This window comes from Lipotes vexillifer, unplaced genomic scaffold (assembly GCF_000442215.2).
Source record: "Lipotes vexillifer unplaced genomic scaffold, Lipotes_vexillifer_v1.1 scaffold778, whole genome shotgun sequence".
In the NCBI taxonomy this organism is placed as follows: Eukaryota; Metazoa; Chordata; class Mammalia; order Artiodactyla; family Lipotidae; genus Lipotes; species Lipotes vexillifer.
In genome coordinates, this window is record NW_006774127.1 from 1403118 (window position 1) to 1412930 (window position 9813).

Genomic DNA, 9813 nt, shown 5'->3' on the forward strand with positions numbered 1-9813 from the left:
GGATGCTATGGAACCTGCTGTTTGAAACAACGCTTCAAAAATTCCTTAGCAGCGTTGAAGACCCAGTTTTGTGGTATTTTTATTCATGCAAAGAATGGGTATATTGCCAAAGGAAGAGACCCTATCCCTCCTTCACACTTCTAAGTTGTCTTTTGCAAAGCTTCTGTTAAAAAGTTCACTCTCTGAAAAGCGGGTGTCGGATTTTTGTCATTGCTTTCGTTTATTTTCGCTGTCTTTTTCACTGTCTTTTTTTCTTGACTGTTTTCAGAGAAAGAGAGAGGGAACGAAGAGAGGCTGAGCTCCGCGCCCAACAGGTGAAGAATGCCGTGACGACATGCCATCTTGTCTGTTACCTTCCCAGTTCAAACACTTTGCCTCAGTGATTTGAAACTAAAGTAAAGATGTAGGGGGAGGATTCAAAGCTAAAGTAAATATACAGGAGGAAGAATTTTAGAGGAGATGTTTATGCTGCAGTTTCTAACCCATTACAGTTGGGTAAAAATGTGTGAATGTCTTAAGATTTCATTGTGAATCACGACAGCATGATAGCTCTAGACCGGTATAATCACTATATTAGTTTGCTCTGGCTGCTATAACATAAGTAGCACAGCCTGGGCAGATGAAACAACAGAAATTGATTGTCTCGCAATTCTGGAGGCTAAAGGTCCAAGATCAAGGTGTTGGCAGGGTTGGTTTCTTCTTGAGCCTCTCTCTGTAACTTGTAGATTCCTGCTGTGTCCTCACGTGGTCTTGCACCTGCGTACCTGCTTCCCCGGTGCCCCGTGCATGTGTCCCAATCCCCTCTTCCTTATAAGGACACCAGTTAGAGTTGGGTTAGAGCCCTACCTCAGGGCTTCATTGTAATTTCATCACCTCTTTAAAGGCCCTGCTCCAAATCCAGACATAACCCGAGGGTACTGGGGTTGGGGCCTCACATAGCGATCTCATCCCGAAGGAGGGACGCTGCCCGCACTCTCCGTAGTGTCACTTCCTGACCTGACCCCTTCCTTCCTCTGTGTCCAGGAGGAAGCAGCGAGGAAGCAGCGGGAACAGGAAGCCTTGCAGAAGAGTCAGAGGGAGGCCGAGCTGACCCGGGAGCTGGAGAAGCAGAAGGAGAACAAGCAGGTGGAAGAGATCCTGCGCCTGGAGAAGGAAATCGAGGACCTGCAGCGTGTGAAGGAACGCCAGGAGCTGTCCTTGACCGAGGCCTCTCTGCAGAAGCTGCAGCAGCTGCGGGACGAGGAGCTGCGGCGGCTGGAGGACGAAGCCTGCCGCGCCGCCCAGGAGTTCCTGGAGTCGCTCAACTTCGACGAGATCGACGAGTGCGTCCGCAACATCGAGCGCTCCCTGTCGGTGGGGAGCGGGTCCGCGGGCGTGCGGGCCGACCTGGCCGAGGGTGCCTGCGGCGAGAAGCCCAGCTTCAACTTCAGCCAGCCCTACCCGGAGGAGGAGGTGGACGAGGGCTTCGAGGCCGACGACGACGCTTTCAAGGACTCGCCCAACCCCAGCGAGCACGGCCACTCGGACCAGCGCACCAGTGGCATCCGGACCAGTGACGAATCCTCGGAGGAGGACCCCTACATGAACGACACCGTGGTGCCCACCAGCCCCGGCCCCGACAGCACCGTGCTGCTGGCCCCCTCGGAGCACGACTCCTCCTCCGGGGAGCCCACCTACTGCATGCCCCAGACCCCTGGGGGACTGCCCTCCCCGGACGGCGACTACAACTACGACCAGGACGACTACGAGGACGGTGCCGTCACCTCCGGCAGCAGCGTGACCTTCTCTAACTCCTACAGCAGCCAGTGGTCCCCAGACTGCCGATGCTCCGTGGGCACCTACAACAGCTCGGGGGCTTACCGGTTCAGCTCGGAGGGGGCCCAGTCCTCGGTGAGTACCCGCTGTCCTCCCGGGGCCCCGGCTTGCCCGCATTGCGGTGGAAGTTGTCTGCCATCCGCGCCCCCGTTGCACTGTCCCTTGGATGAAGACATTCCCCCCCTAGAACGGGCCAGGATTCCAAAGTCAGGCTCTTAAGGCTGGCCTTAAACCCCTCTCTCTTGCCGAAAGTGATCGTTGCACGAGTAAGTGGAACTTGGTGCCTGTTGGAGGTTGAACGCAAAACCCAGAACTGCGTCTTGCCCAAAGCCTAAGAAAACTGGCATTTTCAGTGGAGGCTCTGGCTGTGTCTGTGCTGGCTTTGCAGCAGGTTGGGAAATGAGACCCGCCCTAAACTGGAGCGAGGCTTGCCAGGGGCACTTCGGAGACCTTTCCTGACGGTAGCTTCACCCGCCCGCTGCAGGACGTGATGTATATTTTTCTGGTTGTAAGGGAGGAACCTTTAAGGGCTTAAACGTGCTCTTTCCAGCTTCTGGATTTATTTATAGTTTACTTTTATTTCTTCCCGTTGTCCGTGCGTTAAATACTCCCTTGACTTTCTAAGGCTTGAAGATATTTGTATTTATTTGTTTGTTTGTTTATTTAAGAATGTATTTTTTATTTTTTTAACTAATTTATTTATTTTTGGCTGTCTTGGGTCTTCATTGCTGTACGCAGGCTTTCTCTAGTTGTGGCGAGCGGGGGCTACTCTTCGTTGCGGTGCACGGGCTTCTCATCGCGGTGGCTTCTCTTGTTGCAGAGCACGGGCTCTAGGCGCACAGGCTTCAGTAGTTGTGGCACACAGTCTCAGTAGTTGTGGCTCACGGGCTCTAGAGCGCAGGCTCAGTAGTTGTGGCGCACGAGCTTAGTTGCTCCGCAGCATGTGGGATCTTCCCGGACCAGGGCTCGAACCCGTGTCCCGTACGTTGGCAGGGAGATTCTTACCCTCTGCGCCACCAGGGAAGTCCTTGAAGATATTTTTAGCACAGTAACTTAAAGGGAATTAACTCTTGGATGGTTTGATTAAAATTGTACGCTTAACCAGCAGCGCTGTACTTTGAACACATAGCCTTGGGATTAAAATATGTCTCACGTGTTACGTATCAAGTCAACTGACCGTTTGACACCAGAAGGCAGTAGTTTGTACTTCTGAATTCCTTTGACGACCACCCTCCGTTGCACTGTGACGAAGCAGCATGTTGCTTCTTTGTCCGTTGTTTTTATGTTTTCAGTGTTGACCTGCGCTGGGCATTTCCTTTGCTTGTTTTCTGTCCTTTTTGCTCACTGTTGGCTCTCTCTGTCTCTCCTGGTCCAGTTTGAAGACAGTGAAGAGGACTTCGACTCTCGGTTTGATACGGACGATGAACTTTCATACCGGCGGGACTCTGTGTACAGCTGTGTCACGCTGCCTTACTTCCACAGCTTCCTGTACATGAAAGGTACGACCTGCAGCCATCCTGGTGCCTGGGTTAGGGGGTGAAGCGATGGGAAACTGAGGCTGAAGGAGGGGGGCTGAGGAAGTCATCCCACATACCCCTTACCTGGTGTGAGGTCCTCTTAGGTGGATGGAGGATGCCGTGGTGGTGTGATGTGGGGGACCCTGCTGGACCATATGCAGTGTTAGGGCAAAGGGTCTGCAACCACTGTCACCTCTTTCAGTCCCTCTCTCCCTGTTGCCTCCATGTCTCTCTCATATCTGTGCTCTTTTCCTTCCTTCCTTCCTTCCTTCCCACATCGTTTCCTCTCTCTCTTTCTCACACATACATACCAACACACATGTATGTTGCTACTGGGGTTAGTGCAGCCCATTACCATGATGAAGCTGCATTCTTCCCTCCCACAGGAGTATTAGACACCCTTATACATGGGAAAGTAAAGATCTGAGAGAGGATCACCCCTGGCTTAAACTGCCTGCGACGCCTACTGTCTGTCCCTGGCTCATGATAAGAGTTTTAATTGTATTTTTGCATTGCCGTGAAACTTCGAATGTACTGTACTGAACCTTAATACTTGGGGACCTTGAAGCATCCTCCTTCTGGAAAAGTACTTAATCAGGACCTTGTACCCATGCCTTATTCATGCTCTTGACCTTGACTTCCAAATCAGGGACAGGAATCATGAGAAACCATCATCAGCACCAATTTTTGGTGGGAGTTTTATGCGGGTCATCTAAAGAGCGGATTCGTTTCTCACACGGCCCTCGACTCCGTGAGGGGAAGGAGGCCCAATCTTGGGGATGGGGCAGAGATAACAAGATCCACTGTCCCCAGATGGTTCAAGTTTTCTATGTTTTCTCTGAGCCTTTTCTTCACTTTCTTTCCTGCTGCCATCTTTCTTTGTTCCCTTTTCCTTTTATTCTTCCCCCATGAAAACCTTTTTATTCTGGGTTCCTTTCCCTGTTTCTTCTGTTCTTGGCCCTTGCTTCTCTCTTCTGTTGGCATATTTATCTTTTCTCATATCTCTTTTGCCCTCAATACTTCTTTCTCTTCTTGATCTATGTCTTCTCCTTTTCATTTTTTTCCCCCCCCCTGTCTTCAGTGTCTGTCTAACTGCTAACATCATTCATTTGCTTTTCAAAGTTCTGCTGTTCTCAGCCTCAGATCCCCCAGGTGCTCACAGAAACCCCTCCAGGTTTATTTTTAGGGGAGAGCTTCCTATTGGCCAGAGTCACCTGTTGATGGAAATTCTTGTAGGAGCGTTGGAATGAAAAAGATTGAGAAATTCTAACCGAATAATCGAGTGTTCATTAGATGAAGGAAAAAATGTAATCACAAATCAGAACCTAATAACCCAATAAGTATCTAATGGTAGCATTTTAAGATTTTCTCATGCATTTCTCAGAATAAATGAAGCTTTTTATTATTCATATATTTTCCTCTCCCCCTAATTAATCTAGTCCCCTAAATTAGCTCAAAAATTCCCCGTAAATCACTCTTATTTATAATATATGGCATTCTTTTATTGTATAATTGTCTGATTCAAACAAATAAGATTAGGAAAAAGTAAAGATACATTCAGAGTGCTAAAATCCCAAGATTAAAGCATTAAAAGCTCAAGAAGGTGAGCAAGTGAAGTTTTGGCACACTCATCTCTTAATAAAACAAAGAGTTATTGTGTAACTGCGTCACCACTTAATCTCTGATACATTACCATTTAATGTTTAATAAAGCCTTAAAGCTGTGACCAAAAGTTTCAAAGAAACCAATGATAAGGAAAATCTAACCAACCACCAGATTCTATTTTGTGAGCATAGATGAGTTTGCACCAGCCTACTACTACCAAAGGTGTTTACAGTCACGAAACTAAGAGCGTTGATCAAATTCCCTAGATGAAATACGAAGGGAACACCCGGAATTGCGGGGGCAGGGCTGGGAGTGAGTCCCATCAATAACGTAAGAGCAGCAGAGTGACTGATGGGTGAGGGCTCTTGGGATGACTGTTGTAATCTGTGTCTTTGAAACAGCTGTGAATAACCTTTATCATTCAAAGACGATAAGATCATAGGATAACTTTGTACTACAGTTTCCTCTTGGCTTGTTTTGAGAAACCGAGATTAAAGCCACAAATCAAGAAGGAAAAAAAAAAAACCAGTTTCCTTCTGGTACCCCCTGGCAAGTTCGCTGTTTGTTAGGAAACAGCTCTGGCGCTTGGTGTGATCACAAAGGCTTCTCAGCTAGGTGAGCAGGAAGTGCTGTAGATAGGAGAAAGGGCAGCGGTCTGTAAAAGCCAGGGAAGCAAGAGCGCCTTGCACTGCAAAGAGAAACCAGTGTTGTCTTTGCGTCTTCTGTTCCACTGTGAAGTTGAGATCTGTAATCATTGGAGCAACCACTGAAAAAATTAATCTTAGAAGGTCTGTTTTCAATTTATTTCTAATCTGTAAAAGTAAGTATCCACGTTTAAATGTTCTGTATTTTTTTTTATTGGCTGATCAAAAAAATAACTTGTGGACACGATAATTACTGAACTAGATGCAGTGTTTATTCTTCAGTGGGTTCATTGAAGCAGATTTTTGAATCATGGTTGTAAGCTGTCACTCTCTGAGCATCCTTGGGGAATCTAGAATAACTAAAATAAAATTATCCTGCTAGAAGAGTATTAGAAATATATTCTATATAGAAATAATGTCTGTATATCCTTGTCTAATTTGTCTCCACCAAAAAAAGTTTTCCACTAAATAAATTACAGCTAAATTCTCATTTTTAAGGTACTGTCACAGTTTGGTTTGGAGTCTTACTTTGTTTCGTATTCTAAACTTATACCTTATACAAAGAAGCCATTTTCAGATGATAATGCTTTCCTTTTCCGATATAAGTTAGGGTTTATTGCTAAACTCTGGAGTCACTGATAAATTTTGTTCCTCACACTGACTAAACAAGGAAGGAATGTGTCAACTTTGACACATTTTAAACTCATTTCCCCTTCCTGAGGTGTTTGGACAGAAGCATGATCCAACCATATGGAAGCGGTTCTCCCCCGCCTCCCGTCCGTGGTCCTGCCTCAACCCAGGGTTAGAGTGTCAGTCCCTGACTGGTCTTGCTGTTAAGCCCCTCACCAGGATTTCTCAGCTAAGTGAGTAGGAGCTGCTTTGGAGAAAAGGAAGCGTTCTTGTGTAATCCAGCCAAGCCAGTGTGACACCTGCCCAGTGCCCCCTGAACACGACCCAGCAGTGCGCTCACCCATCATCGGTGGGTGTCTGCGGGCGGGTCATTTGGTGCAAAGTTAAGGGTGGGCTGGACCTGAAGACCTACTGATCTTATGATCCAATGTGACGGATTTTCTTAAACCCCTTCCTACCCAACCCTGGGGAGACAGGTGGCCTCATGAACACCTGGAAACGCCGCTGGTGCGTGCTCAAGGACGAAACCTTCCTATGGTTCCGCTCCAAGCAGGAGGCCCTCAAGCAAGGCTGGCTGCACAAGAAGGGTGGCGGCTCCTCCACGCTGTCCAGGAGAAACTGGAAGAAGCGCTGGTTCGTCCTCCGCCAGGCCAAGCTGATGTACTTTGAGAATGACAGCGAGGAAAAGCTCAAGGGCACCGTGGAAGTCCGGACAGCCAAGTATGTTGATGAGCCCTGGCCAGGGCTGCTGACCGGGGCTCGGGGCTGCTTCCTCAATTGAGTCCCTGCCTACAAGCTGTCTGGGGCAAGTTCTTTGAAGCGGTAGATTGTCAGAGGTACTCGGTGCATCCTCATCATTCCTCTCAGTGGGTTGAATTATTAGGAAATCAGGGAAATAAAACGTCGTCTGTGAAATTCACTTTTTGTGAATTTTCAGACATTCAGCTCTGGGTTATAAGATGCTAGTTGGGCATAAAACTAGCTCCTTGGAAATGTCATTGGCAGTACACAGGAATCGTGGTGTGTGGATATTGAGCCACTGGTTGAGCATCCTGTCATCCTTTTATGGGTCAATCTATCACTTTTAATTCTTCTCCAAGCCCAGCTGTAGCCAACAGATGGCTAAACTGGGAGCAGACAGCCAGTCGGGAGGTGTGTGAAATGAATCATTTGTCTTCCACCTTTGTTGGGTATACCAGCCTCTTCATACCCAACAATGAGAGCAACAGAGCTGGTGTTTGAATCCAACACACCCCCTTTTTCTGCCACTTTTTTTTTTTTTTTTTGGCCATTCCGCTCAGCTTGTGGGATCTTAGGTCCCTGGCCTCAGATCGAACCCAGGCTCACGGCAGTGAAAGTGCTGAGTCCTAACCACTGGACCTCTGGGGAATTCCATTTTGCCACCTTCTTATAGAACCAAAGCATTGAACCACTGAGGGCCTATTTGTTAAAAATTAAGTAAGGTTTTCAGAAAATGTTGGGAATTGAGGGGCAGCTTGTTTTCTTGGGTAATTAGATACTAAGCATAAAATTTATTTCGGTGTAGCCACACTCCACTCAAACTGAGCAACCATACATTTTCAGAGCACGGGTAAAAATAAGCTTTGAGAGACCAAATTAACTCCTGAAGTCGTACACCTGAAAACGACATATGGTTCCTGCTCAACCAGCATTAGAAACTTTAGAAAATGATTCATTGGAAAGTGGAAAGTTTACTCAAGGGAAGAAAGTCTTCTTTGTATTTAATTTTAAGGCCAAATTGTGAAGTGCAGACAGCAGAGTATCAGACTTTTCAAGGCTGCCCCTTTGAGCTTCCTTAGGAAACCATGCTCCGTAGTCAGAAGAGTTTGTGGGAGTTTGAATCTGAGTCCTACAAGTTTCAGCAGCATGGCATAGCTCTGTACCTCCTGCAGCCTTCCCCTGGCCCTGCATACCGTGCTGGTCCTCTCTTCACCCTGTGGGAGGGGGGCCACAGATGCCAGGAGGCTGAGAGAGAGAATTGTGATGGTGAATTTCACCCGTGTATTTTTGGGTGTTCCTTTTGCTACTCACTCTGTAGCAAACACATGCTGAATAAAGCCCTATTCTCCAGGTGTTCTGTGAAAATTACAGAGGTAAGGAAGTGTTAGCCCTTCCTTAGCTGTTGGTCACATTCTGTAGAGAAAAGGCAATGAGTTGTTAAGGTTTCACCATCGTTAAGAGTTTTTTATTAATTTTATATTTTGAAGTTTATGATAGAAAAAAATATATTTTTTATTATAGAAAATTTCAGTCATAGACAAGCCTCGGTAGGAGACTGGAATGAGATCCGGGTGTCCATTTCCCAGCTTTCACTGGTTGCCCACCAATGGCCAGTGGTGTTTCATCTGTGACCCTACCCAGCACTGCCCCCCCACAAGCTACATTTTTTAAAGCAAGTCCTGACGTCATATAATTTCACTTGTAAATATTTAGTACGCACCGAAGGATCAAGACCTTTTTTAATATATAGTCACAATATCATGATCACATTGAAAAAGGAACATGAGCTCCTCCTACCGCCCAAACTCTGGTCATGGTTCAAATTTCCCCAGTTATCTTATACATGGCGGTGATAATGTTCTTGTTGGTTTGGGTTGGTTTCTTTTTTCAAGTCAGAATCCAAATAAGGTTCATAATTTTTAATTGGATGACAGATTGCTCAAGTCTCTTTCAGTTTATACACCACCCCCTTCGTCTTTTCTTTCACTCACCATCTATTATTAAAGCTCCCACCTCCTTTATCCTGTCATTTCCAGACTGTTTTCGGAGCCCTGGTAGTATCATCACTCTCCCATTTCCAGGGAAGCTTTTTATAAATGCGAGTCCCTGGGCTCCACCCTAGGAAGCCCCACGTGGGTTTTCTGAACGTTTCCCAGGATTCTGACGGACCGCTGCGGTTCAGAGCCACGACACCCCGTCGTTTTACACGCAAGGTAGCTGAGTTCTCAGGAAGCAGAGTGGCTGGTTCAGGATGGTGTGGTCTGGACAGTTTTCCCCTGGGGATTATTGTTCTACTCCAGAGGCTCCCATGCTGATCACCCGCCCCCACCGCCAATCGGGGCCACCTCTCTCCCTCCACTCCCAGGAAGCATCACAGACTCCTCTCTGAATTCTGATCTTCTCGGTTTTTTAAAAAATACTTTATCTCATCTCAGTGATTCTAGCTAAAAAGTCATACAATCTTTTTTTGTCCTAACCAGACTGCTTAATATCGTAGTTGTAAAATAAATGTTGTGCTGTGAACAGCTGTACTACAGATGACAAAGCAAGCTGGCTGTATCCCCAGCACATTTCTTCACAAAATATATCACCACCTCTGGTCCCATCCTAACAGCTGCTTGTGTTTTACCCTGATCTTAACCTGGTCCACTGAGTTTAAACCTCCAGTGTCGTTTAGAGAGTGTTAGGATGAGATCAAGATGGAATTGAGATCTAGAAACACACAAATGCTGCTCTTCACCCCGAAGCCCCTCGTGGAAATTATGTGCCCCTATCAGAGTAAGTCAGAGGCGTCAGCTCCTGCCTTAAACCTTGATGGAAGGCTGTGATGAACAAGGGAAAGAGCCCAGGCCAGACTGGCT

At 46.9% G+C, this 9813-nt stretch overlaps 1 protein-coding gene across 1 annotated transcript in view; it reads left to right on the plus strand.

Moving 5' to 3' along the window:
* Positions 1-9813, plus strand: part of MYO10 (myosin X) — a 223371-nt gene that overhangs the window by 194462 nt on the left and 19096 nt on the right. The window contains exons 24-27 of the mRNA XM_007448889.1: positions 269-314; positions 1024-1890; positions 3191-3314; positions 6688-6931. Coding sequence (XP_007448951.1) covers positions 269-314; positions 1024-1890; positions 3191-3314; positions 6688-6931 — 1281 coding nt within the window. The remainder of the gene's footprint in view (positions 1-268; positions 315-1023; positions 1891-3190; positions 3315-6687; positions 6932-9813) is intronic.